Source organism: Maylandia zebra, linkage group LG18, assembly GCF_041146795.1.
Source record: "Maylandia zebra isolate NMK-2024a linkage group LG18, Mzebra_GT3a, whole genome shotgun sequence".
NCBI lineage: Eukaryota > Metazoa > Chordata > Actinopteri > Cichliformes > Cichlidae > Maylandia > Maylandia zebra.
The window spans coordinates 5,180,568-5,201,386 of NC_135184.1; the positions used below are offsets into that span (position 1 = coordinate 5,180,568).

The 20,819-nt window shown below is 41.5% G+C and overlaps 1 protein-coding gene across 3 annotated transcripts in view; it reads left to right on the top strand.

The window, feature by feature from the left end:
- Positions 1 to 20,819, top strand: part of larp4b (La ribonucleoprotein 4B) — a 59,728-nt gene that overhangs the window by 30,124 nt on the left and 8,785 nt on the right. Inside the window, exons 4-16 of one of the 3 annotated variants that reach the window (XM_076877022.1) lie at positions 793 to 957; positions 1,766 to 1,844; positions 4,237 to 4,373; positions 5,579 to 5,682; positions 7,676 to 7,786; positions 7,948 to 8,001; positions 8,582 to 8,788; positions 9,199 to 9,302; positions 11,308 to 11,571; positions 12,918 to 12,963; positions 13,146 to 13,316; positions 14,732 to 14,922; positions 15,852 to 15,963. In XM_076877022.1, the coding sequence (XP_076733137.1) occupies positions 793 to 957; positions 1,766 to 1,844; positions 4,237 to 4,373; positions 5,579 to 5,682; positions 7,676 to 7,786; positions 7,948 to 8,001; positions 8,582 to 8,788; positions 9,199 to 9,302; positions 11,308 to 11,571; positions 12,918 to 12,963; positions 13,146 to 13,316; positions 14,732 to 14,922; positions 15,852 to 15,963 (1,745 nt within the window). The remainder of the gene's footprint in view (positions 1 to 792; positions 958 to 1,765; positions 1,845 to 4,236; positions 4,374 to 5,578; positions 5,683 to 7,675; positions 7,787 to 7,947; positions 8,002 to 8,581; positions 8,789 to 9,198; positions 9,303 to 11,307; positions 11,572 to 12,917; positions 12,964 to 13,145; positions 13,317 to 14,731; positions 14,923 to 15,851; positions 15,964 to 20,819) is intronic. The other 2 variants (XM_076877023.1, XM_076877024.1) reach the window with 2 other exon arrangements.

Here is a 20,819-nt window from a genome sequence, read left to right on the forward strand (position 1 = left end):
TACTTGTTTTGTTTAGATGTAATTAGTGCTGTAGAAAAGGTTTTATTTTGGAATTACATTAGTTTTTTGCCCAGCCTTTAATGATTCATAATTATTCATTATTTAAGTTGCTCACATTATCATTGTGTATTTCTATAAGATCTGTTGTGCTCTAAAAGGAAAAGAGCGTTCAGAATGATGGTTTTTGCATCTTAATCAGGAAAAGGCTGAGTTTATGTGCCAGGCCAGATGCTTCAGATTGCCTCTGGTAATAATGTCCATTTGTCATTGCACAGGTGTATTGTTGCTGAACTGGGACAAGGTTGGAAATTCGGCACTTAGAACTTAAAAAGGACACTGCTCTCAATTCACATTGGAGCTGTTTTCTTGCTTTTCCTTATCTTCTGCTATATATGTTCATATTAATCAAATCAAATGATGAGAGCATCTGTCATGTAAACAGTGTGAGCCAAACACTCAGACTGATCTAAATACTGAGTATCTACTCTGTATGATATCACCCCCACCCACCTGCTGTTCACACCTTCTGTAGCTGGAGGGGCAGCCAATCAGAACCAACACAGTTTAAAGGTAGGGTGTCCTTAAATGGCTGGTTTTAGAGGTTGAGCTGAGGGGCTGGATCAAGGCCCAGTTTAAGATTCCAATAAACTAATTTGAACTACAAACCATGTAAAATAAATAAATAAATAAATAAAAATAACTACTATTATGCTCATAGCCCCCCTTTTAAACATCTGGTGATATTCTTATGCCTTTAATCATTATCATAATGCCCATTGTTGATTGTCACAGGCTATGAAGCCAGTGAAGACAAGGCTTACAAGGAGCCCCTTCTAACCGACCCAGATGAGCCTCCACCGGTACCAGTAATGCTGGCTGAGCCAGCCGCCGTCACTCTGGAGTGCTCCGAGTCAGCCTACACAGAATACCCCAAGCCTGGGCAGCCAGGGCACACAGGTGGGCTGGTTAGTGATTGGTTGTTAGTCAGAGGAGGCTCTGAAGTAGTTGTGTATCAGCGGTGTTTATCCACATGTCTACACATGGATACTTTTGTGCTGATTTTTGATGGGGCGGCGTGGACACCCAAGTTTGTAAACAAAGTAACTTGACGATGTCCACATTTATACCACAGGCACGGCTATTAGAAGGCTTTTAAGGATTTTAAGTGTGTTGGCCTCGTCAATCACACGGGGATCTAAATAAGTTTGATTTCACCTGATCTTGGATAACTCAAGGTTAGAATGAACTACAACCAAACACAGTCGGCTAATGTGGTCGAATATTAAGGGACAGTCTGTCCTCGGGCAGTAGATTTATTTTTGAAGGAGAACAGTGACCGCTTGAGAGGTATTTGTTTTATGTGTTATTTATTGCATCATTAAAATGTCATTGACCTGTTCCAGACACGATCTGCTACGAGACATTTATCTTTTTAAGTGCCCTCTGCTTGAAAGAAGTGTTGACAAAAACAACGAGGCTAAGGGAGGAATGGGTGGTATTAAGATGACTGTGATTATACAACCGTGTAGGAGTAGGTTTCTTAGCGCCCGTGCCATTGCTTCCAACACATTAAATTAGCTTGCATGAGTATTTGCTGTGTGTAAATACGACACTTTTGGTGCTTTTCTTCTTTCTTTTTTTCCTTCTCCATATTTTACAACCCTCTCCACCCACATCCCATTTCATTGTCTGGATAGTGTTTAGAGGATTAGACATAAGCTTAGTTGCTCCTTATTTTACCAAAATCTTTATCCTCTATCAACAGGCAGTGATCCCCAGCCTGACAACCCCCAGGAGGGCTTGAGGGAGCACCTGAAGAAGACCCTGGAGTTCTGTCTTTCCCGGTGAGCCAGTAGCTTCATATCACAGTACAGCCCAGAATTTTATGCTTTTCTTTGAATGTAGGGACATCTCCTTCACTAAGCCTCGAACTGTCCATGAGAAACTGGCGTACTGTGCTGAAATCTCAGCCCATCTACTTCAGTCATTGCTCAGCAGCTGTTTCATACTTGCTAATGGAGAAAAGCACTTAGATTAAGATCTGGAAGGAAAAACATCTACTTGAAAGTGATTAACACAATGACTTGTGGATGACTGTGTGCAGTCCACTCATGTGTTATTCTGCCTCCTTGAATCCTGTGGTTCCTGATTGGTATAATCAGCACATTAGGCTCAAATAATACTTTCTGTGGCAGTGAAACCTCAGGCGTCCACAGTAGCCTTCATGACGTAAATGTTGTCATCTGCCTGTGCTCCCAAGGGTCTGCATCTGTGCACTCCCCAACTATGACTGTTGGCTGGCTGCACGTGTGAACACGACCTGAAACCCACTGTACCATAAACAAAAATGTTTCTGCTCTATGCTTGCTCTCATATGCTATTAGTTTTCTCTTGGTTTACTCCCAGGGCCCAAATTTTATTTTGTTTTGGGCATCAAGACAAAATCCAGACTTTTAATATGTGGTTTGTTTATTTGCATTTGTGTGTATTTGTTCTACTAGAGAATTTAAGATCGTCTCGAACAACGGTGACTGCCCATGAGATTGCTTTTAAAGTACAACATGGGGCTTTAAACCATAATGAGCCTTGTGCAGTGTCCAGCTACAGGCGCAGTGTGCATTTATACTTGCTCATGGGAGGGGGGATTGTACTGCTGCAAATCTTAACCAAATACCCATCTCATATTATAGTTCTCTTTATTAGTGGTATTAGTAGTAGTAATCTGAAAGCTAAAGGTTAAAAATGAATCCGCCTTCCTCTGTAGACTCGGACATCTCTGCTAGTAAGAGAGGGGACGGCTGCTTTCAGCCGGAGGCAAAGTTTACAAGAAATCTTCTTAATTTAGAAAATTAAGCAAGATGGGGCTTTTTTCTTTCTACCTTCCTTGTTTAAAACAAGCCTGTGACCAATGATGTTTAAGCTTTTTGACCATGACTTTTAGGTTTTGATTACATTTACAGTGACGGCGTTAACAAGGGCTGCTGTTAATTCTAGGAAAACATTTTCTCCCACTCCAACTGGGTCGTAGCACTGCCTCCTAATTGTGTGGATTTTGTGTGTTTCAACCTTTTTGTTGGAGGGACACTTAAGCTCTGTGGGTTGAATGTTGTAACACTGCTCATTCGGACTGTCACAAACTGGGCCACACACTCATTCCAATTAAGGCTTATTAAAGTAAAATAACCATAAAAGAGAAGACTTAAACAGTGGTGGGTGAAGTCAGTATGGTCAGTGGTGTGAATGTCATATTGTATGACGCAACAAAACAAAACAAACGGCCGACAAGATCCAAAAGTGGTGTCTCAGGGTGCCTTCGTGGAGCATTTGTACACTGAATCAGCCGTCTGTCTGCTGTGTGTGTGTGTGCGTCCGTCCGTCCGTCCGTACAGGGTTCATGGGAATTCTGCTTTTTTATTCCCCCTCTCTCTTTGTCAGAGTAAATTAATATTTTCGGTCGTACTGGGAGGTGTGATGGTAATTATATATGTTCCAACATCATTGTTCATGCGCTAAAAGAATTATTAAATCCATCAATAATTAAATGTGTGTGTGCAGCTAGTGTACTGGAAGACTATGTATTGTTTTTGATACCGATCAGGCCTCTTCTCTCTCTCTCTCTCCCTTTGGGTGTGGGCGTCAGGCGTAGTCTGAATGAAAGCCTTATTTCATACTTTTGAATGCCTCTGCGGTGGTGGTGGCTTAGCTGCTGATTTGAAAGGAACTGAGGCCTTGAAAAATTCATTTCATTTTCTCCTCTCTGTGAACTTGGAACAAGCCAACAACAATAGCATACTGTTAGCTTCTCCAAAACTACAGTGGAAGTTAAAAGAAAAAAAAACCCAAAACTGATCAGATATGAAAACAAGAAGCTATAGAAACCAAAAGACTACTGCTGGGTTACAAAATACTGGACCATACACACCTACAGTGCATTCTTTTGAGAAAAATCTCACAGTTGCAAAAGCAAAGCAGCCAAATGTGCAACAGCTGTAAACTGAAGGAGTTTCAAAAGGTGCACTTGTTACCAGAAGAGCAGCGATTCAGATGCAGTGTCACCCTCAGCAAAGCTGATGTTTATTACACGTGTAAGAGTCGCTCTTATTTAAGAGCAGCTGTGGGTGCTAATCACAGAATTGTTTATCAGAGAAAATGAAGTTTGTTTTCACTGCTGCACCTTTTGCCACCTACACCATGAAAGTCTAACTAACCTCTCCTATCTGCGTCTCCATTTGGCAGGGAGAATCTGGCCAGTGACATGTACCTCATCTCCCAAATGGACAGTGACCAATATGTGCCAATTGTGACGGTGGCCAACCTGGACCACATCAAAAAGCTCAGCACGGACGTGGAGCTGATTGTGGACATCTTACGATGTGAGCGACATGCTTTCAAAGTCACAGTTTTATGCACCAGTTATTTTTCTTGGAGTTCAATCAGAACTCGTCATTGTGCTTGTTTACCTGAACGAGCTGCATGTCAAGAAAACCTTATCAGAGTGAATTTCTATCAGCATGTGGTTGGAGTTGATTTCCCAGGAGAGGTCGTTAAAGTGCATCCAGCAGAGTCTTACCTACTTGTGTTTGATTTGTGCTCGTACTTAGTTTACTGCTTAAATTAATCCTTTCTAGCTTGGAGGCCTTTTTATTTAATGGCTCATTGATCTGTACACTGCCAAGAGTTTTATATTTGAATTTAATCAGGTTACTGTAAATAAACCATCATGTAATTACGCTGCGATTAGGCTTTTTGCATTAATATTTTTTTCTGAAGATGTTCAAGTATGAAACTGCTTGTAATTTACAGATCACCCGTTTGGCCAGTTTCAGGTCCTGCATCCATGATTAGAAATTTTACATTGGCTGCTCCTCACAAACAGGTGGATGGGGCTGCTGTGCCCAAAGCTCCAGCTATGAGATCATAGCTGGAGCTTTGGGCGCATAGGAGTTAAATACTCTGACCTCATCATTTTAGACTTTGTTCATATTTAATATGAGACTGTTGTACACTCTGGTGTGTGTGTGTGAGTGTCTGTCATAGAAAATAAGAGTAAAACTGCAAGATTAGTCAGTATTTAATTTGCATTATTTTTTTCCAGCATATTTGAGTCCTCGTAATTTTGTGAATACAGGAGGTACCCACATGAAATTCAGAGCCTGAAAAGCACTTTTAATATCTGTTACACACAGTCTAGTCACATCTGCACATGTTAAAATAGAAGTCTGTTAGAGGAGTCGTGCACCAAAATGCATCCAGAAAGTAGATTTGTGGTCTGACTGTTTTGGACCAGTGGCCAAAACAGTGGATATCAGCCTTTAAGTTCACAGAAAAGAAAAAGAAAATCTTCAGAAACAGATTGACAGATCACACAGAATTTCAGCCCACCTGTGAGTTCCTTCAGGACACATAACCAGGAAACGTTTCATAGTTTGAAGGTGAACATTTTGCAAGGTTTCATTAGATCTGTGAAAGTTATTGTACGTAATAAACTAGCTGATTATGAAGGGCTTATTAGGTGGGATGTACTGATTGATCCTTCCTGAAATGGCCCATAACACCTTTTCTTTATGGCTTCCTGCAGCTTTGCCATTGGTCCAGGTGGATGAGAAGGGGGAAAAGGTGCGACCCAATCAGAACCGCTGCATCGTGATCCTCAGAGAGGTTCCAGAGAGCACGCCCATAGAGGTCAGTGCCGAAACAGGATGTCCAATTACACGTCTGTCCTTTGACGCTACTGTCATGAGTCAACAAACACTAGAAGCATTATTATTCCATGGAAATGGCTCACACCTAGAACACAAGCATAGCTTATGTACACTGTAGACGCCAGTCTGGTCTGGGTGTCTGATTGATAGTTTGCCTTTATGGTCTGTTCACATTTGTTTAGAAGGTCTTCTATTTACAGTCCCAGTAGTTAAACTGGGATTGTAAATAGAAATGCAAGTAGATAAATGTTTGCTTTTAGTTAATTAAATTTAGTTCTTCTTTAATATTTTACTCATTTCTGAATTCAGGGGAAATATTCTGCTAATGAAGTTCAAACATGGATGAAGTCGACAGACTCTGAATTATTTAATGTTTCTGTTAGGATGCATAACTTAATATAGTGAATTCTTATGCCTCAGTCACCATAATTAGTTTTTTAGTTATCATATGTGCCTGAACAGGTAACTCTACACGTGTCCTTGATTTATTTAGGATTTGGTGTGTTTTATGTCGTGTTCTTGGATATTTTTTAAATCAATCTTTGTTATGCTTAAAGCGGAGTCTGCAGAATGCTGTCACTGTTACACATTAAGCTAATTAAACCATGATAACGAGGTGGTATGACTCCAAAGGAGACCAGAGAGTAGACATTTAAGGTAGACACCTCACCTTTCCAAAATGCAAAGTCGGGATTTTATCCAGTCATGACCCGTCCTTTCCCAGCAAGCACCACAAACCACACATTTTGAGCATTTTGAGGTTATTGAGAAGCATTTTCCTGTCGAGCAGTGACGGTAAAACATTTGCAGAGGTCTTGTGTGATATCAGTAACTCTCTTATCTGCCCCAGCCTGACAGAACATTTTCAGTTCAGCTGACTCCGAGCTAATGACTGTTATCACAGCGGTGCATTTTCAGCTCCGCAGAAAGTCCACGTCAAACAGATCTGCTCATATAAACAATATTTTTCTATCACATCATTCCCCATATTTCCTTAATACTGGAAAGTACACTAGTTATTTTGCTCAGAGCATCATATTTAGTTGTGAAATATAGAGAGAGGAGCAGCGAAACGTGGTTTTCTGCAGCTTATTCAATTATGGGTTGTTTGTAGTCTAAATCTTACGAGTATTAAATGTAATAATGTACCTTTGGTCCAGTTTAACCTGCGGGAATTTGTGAAGGCTTCTTTAAAGCGTTTTGCACCCACAGAGAGAAGAAATTGGAAAACATGCTTGTAGTGTCTCCTGATGTCTTTACGGCAGATATGAAGTAAATTCATCAAACAGCCAAAAATTATAAGCATCTCTAGAAGCAACAAGGGGTCGCCCAGTAGTGCAGCTCTCTGTGATGCACTTCATGATGCAGCTAAAAAAAAAGGGGGGTTTTGTTTTGCTTGTTAAGAGAATGTGTAAACTAGTACTCTGTGGAGTTCAATAATAATAATAATGACAAAACAAAACCAGAAGGTGAATCTGGCTGCTTGAAGAACCAGTTGGAAAATGGAAAATAGCCTTAATATTGGACACATTCTCTGCTTCAAGGTGTAATTTTGAATGAAGCTGCTTCAGGTTAAACTAATACAGCACTTGTGTAGTTTATTTCCCACGGTGCAAGCTGTGCCAACAAGAGGCCACCTATGAAATCATTCACATATAGCAAAGACTGATCTAATCTGCCATTAGACAATAATGACAGATGGAGGAAGCTTCCAGGTCTGAAGCGTGACGTCAATACAAAGTGCCGTCTTATGACCAGCAGGGGGCAGCTGTTCTGATTGCAGATTCTATTGAAAATAAACATGTAAGGCAACATGGTGGCTATGTCCACTTTTAAATCTGTAATTGGGAAACATAACTGAATAGATCTTCATTATTATTTTTTCATAGTCTTGCTGCCCAGCCTGGGCCACCGGGGTTGTAGCAGATCTGTAGTGAAACAGTGGAATGAAATGAGTTTCTCTTGTTTTGCAGGAGGTCGAGGCTCTTTTTAAGGGGGACAACTTACCCAAGTTTATCAACTGTGAATTTGCCTACAATGACAACTGGTTCATCACTTTTGAATCAGAAGCAGATGCACAGCAGGTATCCGTACATGTGGACAGTTAATTTCATGCATTCATTCAGTTTTGATTTCATTAGTAATTTATACTAGTATTTAAATCTGAGTTTAAGCATCAAAGTTATCAGTGAACTTTGTGTGTTTTAAGTCACTAATGCTGTCCTGCGTTTCCTTTGTTTTAAAGGCATATCAATATCTCCGTGAGGAAGTAAAGACCTTCCAAGGGAAGCCAATAAAGGTAGGCTCACATTTTATTGGTTTGAGGCTGAGCTGGAAAGAAAACAATTTGCAAATCAAAAGATGCTCGAGAACCAGATGCACCCTGCTGGTGGTGATTTCAGGCTCTCGTCACTGTCAGTTTATGCATTTTGAGCTATATTCAAACCACTTCTGTTCATGAATGTGGTCTCAAAAGTCAAATATTATCCCCTGTCATGCAAAATGAATCAGCAGAGAAGCACACATCCAACTTTTTTGTAGACAGCTCACAAATCACAGGTTTTTGCTTAAGGGGTTCATTCAGAGGTCTGCTTGTTATTTAAGGACCACATGAAGCGTGTAAATGTAAATTGCATTCCTCTGTACTAAAACAATTTTTTAGATTTGGCTGAAAAACGTTGATCAATACCTCTAAGCCCACGGTACACATGAATATTTATTAACAACCGATGAAACAAACAAATTTTGTGAAGATGGTTGAGAAATGTATTTTTTTATTTGTATTTTTTCCTCAACTGTATTAGCAGTTAGTTATAATATCGATCTCTCTTTTGGGCGCTGGTGCTAATTTCTCTCTCTGTTCGGGCTCTTTCTACCAGGCGAGGATAAAGGCGAAGGCAATCGCTATCAACACTTTCATACCAAAGAACGGTTACCGGCCGGTGGAGGTGAACCCGTACGCTCAGCAGCGCTACACATCCTACTACATCCCGCCGGTTTACAGCCCCCAGCAGCAATTCCCGTTATACAGCCTCATCACGCCGCAGGCCTGGTCGGCCACACACAGCTTCATCGACCCGGCGCTGGTAAGAATGAGTTACTGTGTGTTTATTGGATTTGGGAAAGAAGAAGTCAAACAGGTGCTCAGTTGTGTATCAAAAACGGTAAATTCACAATTGTTTTTGGATTTAAGATTAAATCAGGACCAGCAGATCAGCACCAGGATTAAATTTAGTTACTTGTGTTTAATATTGACTTTTTCGGTCTGAATAATACACTGTGCTTTCTGTAGTGGCTGCTTTATTAAATATAAACTGTTTAAATTGGTGCTATGAAGCATTAATAGGTTTAGAGCCACTTTCACATTTTTAAGACACTTTTTATAAACATACAATATCAACAACTACATTAGAAAACATTAAGTTCAAAAGTCACACAACTAGCTTAATAATTTGTTACTTAAATGCATCTTATTTAACTGTTTTTCTGTCTCCAGGTTACTCCATTTCACAACAACCAGTTCATCAACGGATTTACATCTCACAGTTTCAAACCAGCGACGTCGCCCCTCACTGTCAGACACTACTCGCCCAGGAACAGGTTTGTTATAGTTCAGTGGAACAATGTAGTTAATGTACGTGCTGTTGGAATAATAAATCCAGGTAAACTGGCAGCATCTCACCTTTCTCCACTTGTAAACACACTGGAAGTTCGTCAGTCGTCCCAGCACATCTCCATCACCCTCACACAGGGTGTGATCAGCTGTTCACCCACTAATGTTGTGTGTATGACACACAGCTGTGTGTTTAAACAAACCGAACATAGAACATAAAACATTTGTTTTTACTTATTTGTAATCCCAGGGGTGATTGACAGATTAACCATATGATGATTATTTACCTGCTTATCAAAGTTTTGAGGTTGGTTTTTTTTAAATTAAGGATTTGTTACAATATGAATTTAATGGGGTAAAAGTCTGTGAAGTTGTTTTCTGTTGTCCAGTTTTGGTGAGCCCACGTGAGTTTTCTGTTTTTAGCTGACAGGAGTGGCACCAGGTGTCGTCTTCTGCTGCTTTAGCTCTTCTGTTTCGAGGCTTGAGGAGATCAGAGATGCTCTTCTGCGTACTTGAGCTGTAATGAGTGGCTTTTTGAGTTCAGGTCGTCTTCCTGTTAGCTTGAAGCAGTCTGGCCCCTCTGCTCTGACATCAACGAGGCATTTTCGATCATAGAGCTGCTGCTCACTGGATGTGTGCTGTTTTTCATTCTCTGTAAACCCCAGAGATGGTTGTGCATAGGGCTGCCACGATTAGTCGACTAGTCACGATTATGTCGACTATTAAAATCGTCGACGACTAATTTAATAGTCGACGCATCGTTTGAAGCTTTGTAAGATCACAAAGGACGCAGGAATGAGTAGTAGGATTTAAGAGTGTAATAACGGACTGAAACAGAAGATGGCAGCACTGCATGTACAAGGATGCCAGCTGCCGTTAAACCCCGAAGAAGAAGAAGCTGTGTCCCAGAATTCATAGCGCAGCCCAGCTCTGTTGTCAACAATGGTGGCAGCTAGTTAGTTTTAATATTACTCTTATTATTCTTTCTGGGTCACAAAAAAAACGTTTAACATATTTTCAGGCGAGAATGTAGCTGTGTAAACCTCAAATATCTGCTCAGTTTATCAAGACGCCACATATTTTCAAAAGCGCTCCGACGTTTTCGGAGACGTCTGTTACCCACTAGCTCGTTAGCTAGGCGGGGGCAAGGCTAACTAGAGCCGTGAGAACACCGGACTCCCGGCAAATCGTTTTCAAACCCACCGCCGTCTTTCGCTACTCAGGTTAAACATGATATATAAGTCACTTAGATAACTTAAAAATGTCATTGTTTGGCTTTCTTTAGTATTTTATTTGTTCCTGAGTAAATCGGTTTGGCTGAGATTAAAGTTATAGTTTTTGCACAGCTAAAACTGTCAAGCAGACAGCTGATTATCAGAAGTGTGAGACGCTGGAGAATATACTCCGGTGTCCTGTTATATTTTAGAAAGCAAGGAGTTTATTAAACTTCACCGAAACAATCTGCAAATTTCATTAAAAATTAATAAACCACCATCTTGTCTTTATCTTTAGTTAGCACAAACACTTCAAGCTGTAAGCTAATGATAGTTCTATGAGAGCAGATGCTGCTGGTGCAATAAGCTGTACGCTGTACGTCCAATGGATGATGATCTGATTAGTCGACTAATCGCAAAAATAATCGGTGACTAGTCGACTATCAAAATAATCGTTTGTGGCAGCCCTAGTTGTGCAGCTAAAATCTCAGAAAATCAGTTCCTTTTGTATTTCGTAAATAAACCATCAGCATATGGGAAATGATTGTATCTAAATAATTTATCCACTTCCAGTTTCACTGAGTTTGTAGATTTTTTTACTCCTCCAAAGGCTGAAGACGCAACACAAACGCAAAAATGAAATCTTACCATCTGGTTTTACCTGTCACTTGCGGGGTCCTTCACAGAATGAGTTTATTGTAGGCCCAGGGTTCGATTATTCACTTTAAACCCAAGTTTTAATGCTCACATGGACTCACAAGGTTTTCCTTTTCTGCAGGAATCACAGCAAACCTCACCTGAGGCCGACCATCCCCACAGCGGATCGCAGCACTGGGCTACTGGACAGCCCGAGCCTCTTTGCCGGCTTTCCCAGCGAGAGGCTCAATGGGGCTCGCAGCAGCCCGCCAACGCGACTCCCCACCAGCCAACCCAGAACCAGGTTACCCTCCACTGCAGCCTTCCCTCGTAGGGACACTGTGGGCACGGGGCGAGTAACGGAGCCCGCAACCACAGACTACTCGCTGGGGATCGGCCGAGGAAGGTCAGGCACTGATCATTTACTTGTGTAGAGCAATAACTCTGCCACTCCCCTCTGATAGTGCAGGTTTCCAAAGTGTTATGAGAGGAATTCAACAGTTCACGCTGACACTTTGAATGTGGTTGTCCTAAAGTGAAAACATGAGTAAACTAACAGGCTCAGGTGATTCTCTTTTGTTCTTGGACACAATGTCTTTGGAAATGGGATGCCACACATTTCCTGAAGTTTTGGTCCTCTTAGGGGAAACAGTCAGTACAAAGTGTGGTCAAAATGTTTGGAAATTGAGCTCTAAAAATGAAAAACCTTACCTGATTTAAATTTGGCCAACCTCCCATTCAGAATCATCTTCGCATACACCTCAACCGGCTCGTTGTGGTACAGCGTCCGCAGCACTTTGTGTTGGGCAGCAGCCCAGGCGGAGGCCCTGTCGGACCAATCGCCAGCCTCGATTCTTCAACTGGATTAAATTTTTGTGAAAGTGGAAAAACTAAAAGCGAGGCGAATCGTGCTCCTGCTGTCACTCCTCGCATGACTCACTCTGTTCAGTCTTACAAACTAACTTTAAACTGAGACCCAGCTCCCATCACCAGTGATCGACCTCCATCCAGATTTTGCGTCACTTTAAAACGAAAGACAAGATTTGCCGTCTGGCTAAATTGCAGAGCAAAGAGTGTAAGTGGGCACAACAGGACTTCTAAGAATAGCAGCCGCATTGGAAGCTGTCTGGACAAACTAAGAGATGATGACACTGAACAGGGCATCAGCCAAATTTGAGTGAGGTAATGTTTTGGAGCTTTTTGGCCACACCTTATCCAAAGCTGTTCTGAGTGATCACCTTTATCCTCTGATGAAACATTTATGTCGTGCTGCCAGCGATCACTTCCAGAATGACTCACCATTAAAACAGCAGATGAGCGAGTTTCTTTTAGAGGACTTGAAGCTGATCTGGTGGCCCAACATCTTAAGCTTTACGTTTACTTGTCTCTGTGTTTAATGGGATCTGGAATTATATATTTTTTGCCCTGTTTCGGCTGTTCCTCAAAAATTAATCGGCTACTAAAAGTTTTGCATGTATCTGGATAAAATGATGAAGTGGTGACATTTCATATCCAGGAGGCCAACCTCCTTGTGCCATCACGATTCTGTGCACCAACTGAGGAACAGAAGGGGAGATTGTGGCCATGTTTCACGTTCTGTCAGATGCATAATTACTGAAACTAGTCTTTGGTTCCAACCTATTAAAATCTTTCAGTCTCAACTAATTAATTCTAGGTGACGTTGTGTAAGGTGAAGTCGGTGTTTTTAGATAGAACGGATGTTTGTAAATTGAGATGTTCTTTTTCTTAAAGGAAAAATGTTTCTGCTTCTAGGAAAAAGAGGGACGAAAAGTTTACAGTAAGTACTGATTTTTATCCTCGTCATTCTGATTCTTTTCAAACTTTAAATTCCACAGTTTTTCTGTGAGTTTATGCTCAGTTTAAAGGAAGCAAACCAAGATTAGTACTTATGTATTCCTTACATCTTGAAAGTGAATCGAAGACTGTTTTGTTTCCTGACTCTTTGTTGCCTCTGTGTAGAGAGTGACGCCTCAGTCGCCGCCTCCGCCCCCAAAACCTCCATCTCCAAGCTTCGAGCTCGGTCTCTCCAGCTTCCCTCCTCTGCCCGGAGCAGCCGGCCAGCTCAAAACTGACGACGTCTTTGACAACCGACTAGCCAGCAGCGTAGTCGTCGGAAACTCCAAGGAACGGGTAGGAACTGATGCTAAACTCAAACTGAGCTATAGGTTTGTCAGTGGTGTGTTAAATTATGTATGAATCAATGTAAACTCCAATAAGCCCTGGAGGTTTATTGTTATATTAAATTAAATCTTCTAGTATAAACAAAATATAATACAGTAAAGTGCTTGGTTAGCAAAGATGATAATAGACGCAGGTTTTGTGGTAAAGATGGGTACAATCACAGCGCCTGCTCCAGGAAGCGCCATTTTGCCGGTTTTACTTTTGTGAGGAGAGCAGTGAGCGTGCAAAAGAAAAATACGATTTTCTTAAAGAAAAAACAATCGGGAGTGACCATGACAAGCTGTCACTCAGCACACAGCATGAAAGTATGACAATAATCCACACACAACACACATCAGCCATGTTGGTGATTTGTTTTTGTGAAGGGTCAGCATGGTTTTGGTGCATGATTTTGAATTGTTTCATAAAAGGTGCCCCAGTGTTAGAAAGAATAGAGAATTCATCCAGCTCTTATTGTGGCTGCCACGCAGATATTTCATGGTGACTCGACTCAGGCACTTCCTAAAAACAAAACGGGCTGTTCAAACTGCAACAATACCTTTAAATAGTCTGAGCTTGGAAAGAAAAGCGTCTGGACTTCTAAGTTGCTTGAAGACGTTCCATCTCTCATCCGAGAAGCTTCTTCAGTTCTAAGGTCAAATGGTGGAGATTCTCAGATTTAATCCCTGTGGTGGTTCCCCCTCTACCCAATCACATGAGCCAAGGTGTGAAAACAGGTGTGGGTCACAATCAGCCAGGGTTTCGGGTGAACTCATTGTGAAACCTAGCCCCACCCCATCTTGTGATTTCCTGAGGTCAGAAGGCCCAGGATGTGAGTGGGCGTTAAGGCGTCTGGGAAGGGATCTCAAAACTGGATTATAGATGGCAGACGGTTGGTTGTCGTAAACCACCGCCTCTTTGACCCTAGAACTGAAGAAGCCTCTCAGATGAGAGGTGAAACGCCTTCAAACAACTTAAAGAAGTCCAGACAATTTTTCTTTCCAAGCTCCTTAGACTACGATGACCTGGATGACTGAGAACCTTCACAGACGTACCTTGAAATATGTTGGAAAACTCTTTATTATTTTTTTAATCTTCCTCAAAATAAAGGTGAGACTCTTGAGAGTAATAATCTGATTCTCGAGTGTGTTGGCTCACGATATGGAGCATTAATCTAGCATTTCTTTATGATATGGAAAAACAGCACAAGTATAAAGAAGGCTTTAGGAAGGCACCACCAACACTGCAATTTTAGCTACTGGTCCTGCTTTTTCATTGTACACTGATATACGCTCACCTGTAAAGAACTTCTCCTTCTGCTAATAAAAAGAACTTGCTGTAATACGTCATTTCTGCTGCTTGCTGTTTGCTTGATGTCGCTGCAGAATGTAAGTGCTGAATCCAGTAGTGGAGGCACTCTCTCTCCAGCGGGTCCCAAAGAGCCTCTCCGGTCCTCAACGTCCCCGATGGCCACAACCTTCCAGCCCTCGCCGACCACCCCGACCACGACCCCCGCCTCGACGCTGCCCCCTTCCCCTGGCACGCCGCACAGTCCCGCTCCCTCCCTCCCAGTAACGTAAGAAGCACTCAGATGTTGTTGACTGCAGCACGTAGAGCAGAGTCTGTAAAAAGCCATTTACTGACAGCCGTAGGGTAGAAGATAAGGCTGCGAACATACACAGCATTCGCTGAAATGCTGTCATTAATTATCATAATGGTTCTAGTATCTGTTAAGAAAAGCGTGTAACATAATAGCCTACGATTTAGAGAGAGAGAGAGGATGTGACAGGAAAGGTGCCATCCACCCACGAGAACAGCCTGACATTGCAGGTAAAGACGCAGCGTTTTCCAGGAAGCTTGTGAGCCTATTTCAGATCATTATAGGAAGTAAACGTGACAGAAAATGGAAATTAGGAGTATTAACTACAGAACTGGAAAGGCAGCCACACACCATACCTGCAATGGCACTGTGACAGTTTCTCACAGCTATGAAATGTGTCATTTTGGACATTTTAGTCATGTGGCACCATTAGGCTTCATTCTCTCACCCTGAAATGGGTGAGGGTTGCCACAGCGGGAAGCTCCGGATGTTTTATAAGGCAGAATTTTTATAGTGAATACTTTTCGTGTCTGCTCCTGGGAGCAAACGCTTGCTTCTTAAGCAAATGTGTAAACCACAACACACGCACGTCTTCCAAACTCCTAGTGGTTTAAAATGAGTCCTCCTAAGATATTACCGAGGCTTTGTTTCTTTAAACTTAGGTCTGTGAGAAAACAGTCCTGAGCTGCACAAGAAGATAATGTTGAATATTAGGTTGGCCACATTAAGGTGAGGAGGAGCTTTCTGATTAGATCTCGTCTTATTACAGTCATCAGTTTGCCTCTTCATGTTGCACTGATCACTTCTTTAGCCATTATGTGCGTTTCGAGGACTGCAGACCTCCTAAATGATGTTAAATTCATTATTCCACCCTAATGCTGTTGGCTCATGTTTCTTTATTCCAGGGAGGTGAAGGTGACAGAGGTGAAGCCGAAGGAGGTGCAGCTGTCTGTGGAGCGAGTTCCTGGGACTCTGTCCACTGCAAGCAAATCGGTGCAAGTCAACGGTGCTGCCACAGTCAGTATTGATTCCTCCTTTTTGTTTTGTTTTTTCTGCTCACCGGCGCTTTTTAATATTTGCTGCCTCTCAGACACCTCAGTCACCATTAAATCAATCTCATCCTGAAGAAAAGAAGGCAAATTAATTGTCTCGTATTGATTTTGATTGCAGACAACTCGATTTTTAGAGGAAAAAACTGTGCATTTTTAAAATGGACACATGTAGCAGCCAAAAAAGCTTTACTTGTAACAAGCCAAAGGCAAATTTCCTCTTACAGCCTTAATTTAGGTCTGTGTGAGGTGTCAGAAGGAAACGGTGCATTTTGAAGAAGAAAATCTGTTTTGATGGAGGGGCGAAAAAAACAACTCCTGCTTTCCTCTCAGCTTTGGTCTTTTTTTAATAGCAATAAAACACGAGCCAAGGTCTGAAACGTACTGCTGCTAAAACAACGACCACACACACACACACACACACACACACACACACACACACACACACACACACACACACACACACACACACACACACACACACACACACACACGCGCGCGCGCATAGGAGTGAACAGAAACGGATCTGGCAAATTAAATACAATCAACATGCCAAATGTGGGTTCAACAATCATATCACTGCTGTCATGTTGAACCTCTTAATCTCTGAAATGTTCAGGAGCCAAAATTCTGAATGTTTTTAGCTCAGTTGCCGTGTTTATTACAGCGTTTTCCCAAACTGTATAAAAGGGAACGTTTGTAGTTACAGGCTGTCCCCAGCGTTATATTCATACATGGAAAAGTTTGATTGACATGTGCCTGCATCGGCGTGAAATACATTTTTTCTCATCTCCTTGTTTTCATGTTTGTTGTTTATTAATAAATTATATACACTTAATAAAAATTTGCCTTTGGATTGAATTATCAGCCAAATTCTTTGATTTTCAATATTTTCAATTTTAATTTTTCAGTCCTGACATTAAAGTTTCTGCACACGTTTAGGAGACTGCTGTGTAGTGTAAACCAGCGGCCCCCAACCTTTTTTGCGCCACGGACCGGTTTAATGTCCGACAATATTTTCATGGACCGGCCTTGTCGTGGATAAATACAACAAGATAAAACCAGTACCGGTACCAAAAAAAATAAGATTTATTCATAACACACGGGAAAAGACCCAGGAAAACAGAGTTAACGATAAAAAAGATTAAAAAAATAACGCTAAAAACCCTGAAAACCGTGAATTTCACACCCGAGCTTCAACTCTCGCTGCCTGCTACCAAAGGACTCATGGTCACGCTGGTGTAAACCAAACAGTGAGCTGCTGTGAGCAGATTGAGGCAGAATCTGTGCAAAAAAATAAAATCCCAACACAGCTGATGAATGTAAGTAAACAGAGATCAGCTGAGCAGGTACAGAAACTTAAATCCCACAGTTTGCCTGGTTCTGTTGTATTTTTAGAAGCTTCTTTACAGTTTTACTGACTTCGAGCTGTTGTAATGTGGGCAAATTGTAACTGTTATTGGGAACAAAGTCTATCCCTGATGCTTCACTTCAGTCTGTCCTTCTGTTTGGGGTCCTCTCTTTCGGCTCTCTCTGTCACTTTGTGGCTAATGGCTCTCTCTCTGAGCCTGTCCCTGGAGATGTCTTCCTGTTAAAAGGGAGTTCTTCCTCTTTACAAATGTCTGCCCACCAAAACTGTGTCTAAACTCTACAAAAGGGCTAGAAAAACAAAATGGTAACAACACACTATATGTGCACCACACAACAAACATCGACTTGTTCCAAAAGGTGGAGGGAATTTGTGCGGAAAACTCTATTTAGTAGGGGTGCAACGATACACAAAATTCACGGTTCGGTTCGGTTCGATACTTTGGTGTCACGGTTCGATATTTTTTCGATACAAAAAAATGTTCATGCCTTTTTAATTTGTCATTTATTAAAATTATAAATATATATTTTAACTCAAAAGTACAGTTTTTAAATTTAACCCTAACCCTTGTGCGCGTTTTTTATTTTGACAGCGAATGCGCACCTGCGGACCACTTATGTGCAGCCCTGGTTATTTAGCTCGTCATATTGCAGCCACAGAAATTATTTTGTCCATGAAACCATAAAGCTGCACTTTCTTTTTGCCTTATAGTCTCATTTGTCATAACTTCTCCGTTTTGCGGTAAGCTTTTCTTTGGCTGTCACTTCTTCACCCCGACCTGTCTTATTTGGCTCAGCAGAACTAAAATATATATACTGCTACTTTTACACACGGACTCACATAAGCTCAGCGATTCTCTGCGCGATCAACCTCTCACATGTTTAAGCTGCGGGAGATTTCACTTGTCATGTTTGCATAGTAAGCTAACGATTAATAAGACGATGTCAGAGGAATTGGTGCACAAATTATCATCACTCACAGATCAGTGCTGTCATTGCAAAGTGAAAGCAAAAAAACAAGCGCAAATTCAAACGCAATTTCAATATGTCACATATTGACAGTGGCTCACCGATGCCAATGACATAATTACCCAGCTACATTTCTGAAAGAATGCAAAAGCATTGACATATATTTTTCCTACAATAGCCCGACGGGCAGGGCAGAGAGATTTTTGTAGCCCGACTGAAAAAATCGCTAGCTCCGGGACGTCGGGCTAGCGATTTTGCAAGCCCTGTATCTGATTGAGGAATCACTCATCTTTGGAAAAGAGAGTTTATTACAGAGAAATGTCTCTTTCCAAAATAAAAGCTATACTATCCGCTTCTTCTGGGCTATATTCTCAGCAGCATAAGGAGTAGAGCAGGGCGATATGGCCAAAAATATTTATCACGATATATATTTGAAAATTTGCGATAACGATATAACCGACGATATAATTGATGCGAGACAAAATACAACTCCACAACATTACTAGCGCAAAAAGACAACCTTCCATTTATTTTCACTTAAACAAGAAGCTGGTTTTTATGTACATTAAAGCTTTATAAAAATGTAACAGTGCAAATGCAAATTGCTTGCTGAAAGTTTAACCAAAAGGCATTTCCAGTAGAAATGGGCTGACATATCCTGAGCATAACCATGTATAATATCCACTGAAGTCAAAAAGAGGTGCTTTGCAACATTAAACTGCAGTGTGCAGTACGTATTTTTCGGACCATAAGGTGCACGGGATTATAAGGCACATTAAGCGAAACAAAGCAGTCAGATAAATCAAACTTTATTAAACTCATTCTTCTTGCTTCCTCCACTTCTGTACCATTGATTCATTAATGTTGAATTCTCTGGCAGCTGCTCTATTCCCATGTTGTTGCAGTATATTAATGACTAACCTCGTATTGTGGATGGATTATCTCAGTTGTTCTCCTGACTGAAGTTTGGTCCGTTTACAGCATCCTGCCATGCGATTGCATTTGTCTCTAACCATGAAGAACCTTCACGTTAACTTTTATAAGTGGAAAAGTGTTAGTGTTCGTCCTCCAGCTTCACTGTTTATGTTATGCTAACATAGCTGTGTCGCTAGCGATCACGTAGCACATCATTATATACCAGCTAGCCCAACTTCAGTAACCCTACAAACGTCACTGCTGTTTAGTTTCCTGTCTTCATTTATGTTGGAAGTGATAGCAGAGCTGTACGTTTGATTTTTTTCAGAAATCTCTGTCAGAACATGCTATATCATGCTTAGGTAACTAGCGAAACTAGCGAGCTAACTTCCGCTAGCTTCCTGCTAACTTCTAACTCCGTTAAATGTAATAACTTTTGTTTTCATGGATGCCTGGAAGTTAAACTTTATAGTTACACCTGGTAAAGCAGCAATGCTGATCGTTTTATTAAAGATGAAAGAATTTAGACAGTTTTTAACTCTAAGTGATGCTGCAGTGTTGTTTGACCTGAAGAATACGGAGTTTAGGACCCAGATTACTCCCAGATTTAAGAGCATCTTAGTCCGACAAATATGACAATAACAACGGCCGCTTGCATGTTCTGCAAAAAAAATGTGCTTTGTTGTGTATCTGACGGACAAACACCAAACCAGTTCCACATCACTGAAGTTGCACCATTTTTACAAACCAATTCTGGTTCATCTGTTTCACTCAACAATCGGCCATGTGTGTATGAAAACAAAGGCACTGCGCATGCGCGTTTTACTCCCATTCTATCGCGATATTTCATTTTCCTATCGTTGCCTAACATTATACCGGTATTACCGTGAACGGTATAATATGGCCCAGCCCTAATAAGGAGAATCACGTGCTAACAGCTGTCTAAATGACTCGGCTAAAGTTAGTAGCATGCTTGTTGTTTTTGTCTTTGCACTAGGATGATGTCGGCGTAAATGTGCAGTCATATTCGTTGTGTTCCCACTAGTGCTTTCAGGTTAATCTCGTTGAAATGACCTTAACGCCACAACACGGCAAATCTCCGTTAACGAGCTACCGCCGATCGCTCCGTGCATGGGGCTAGACGGCCAACACGTTAACGAGCTAACTGCGCTAACACACTAGTTCACACCAATGTAATTGAGCATTGCATGGCACATCCAACATAATGTTTTACTTTAGTCCATGACTCGCTTACCTTCAGGGTCATACGTCACATGAAAACCAAAATAATTCCAAACGCCAGATCTGAATGAGGGTGGGGGAGGTCCATCTTGCAAGGAGAGCTTATCTTCTGTCTCGCTAGCTTGCCCTGCGCTCTTCCTCCTGACGATGCTGTCTGTGTTGAGCGCTCAGTGGATCTGCGCTCAACAGTGCAGCCTAGGCGGAGTAGTCGAACGCAGATTCACTGAGCACTCAACACAGACAGCATCGTCAGAAGGAAAGTTGATAAAATAAATTACAAATGTTGTATTGTTCGATACATATGCGTACCGAACCGAAAGCACTGTATCG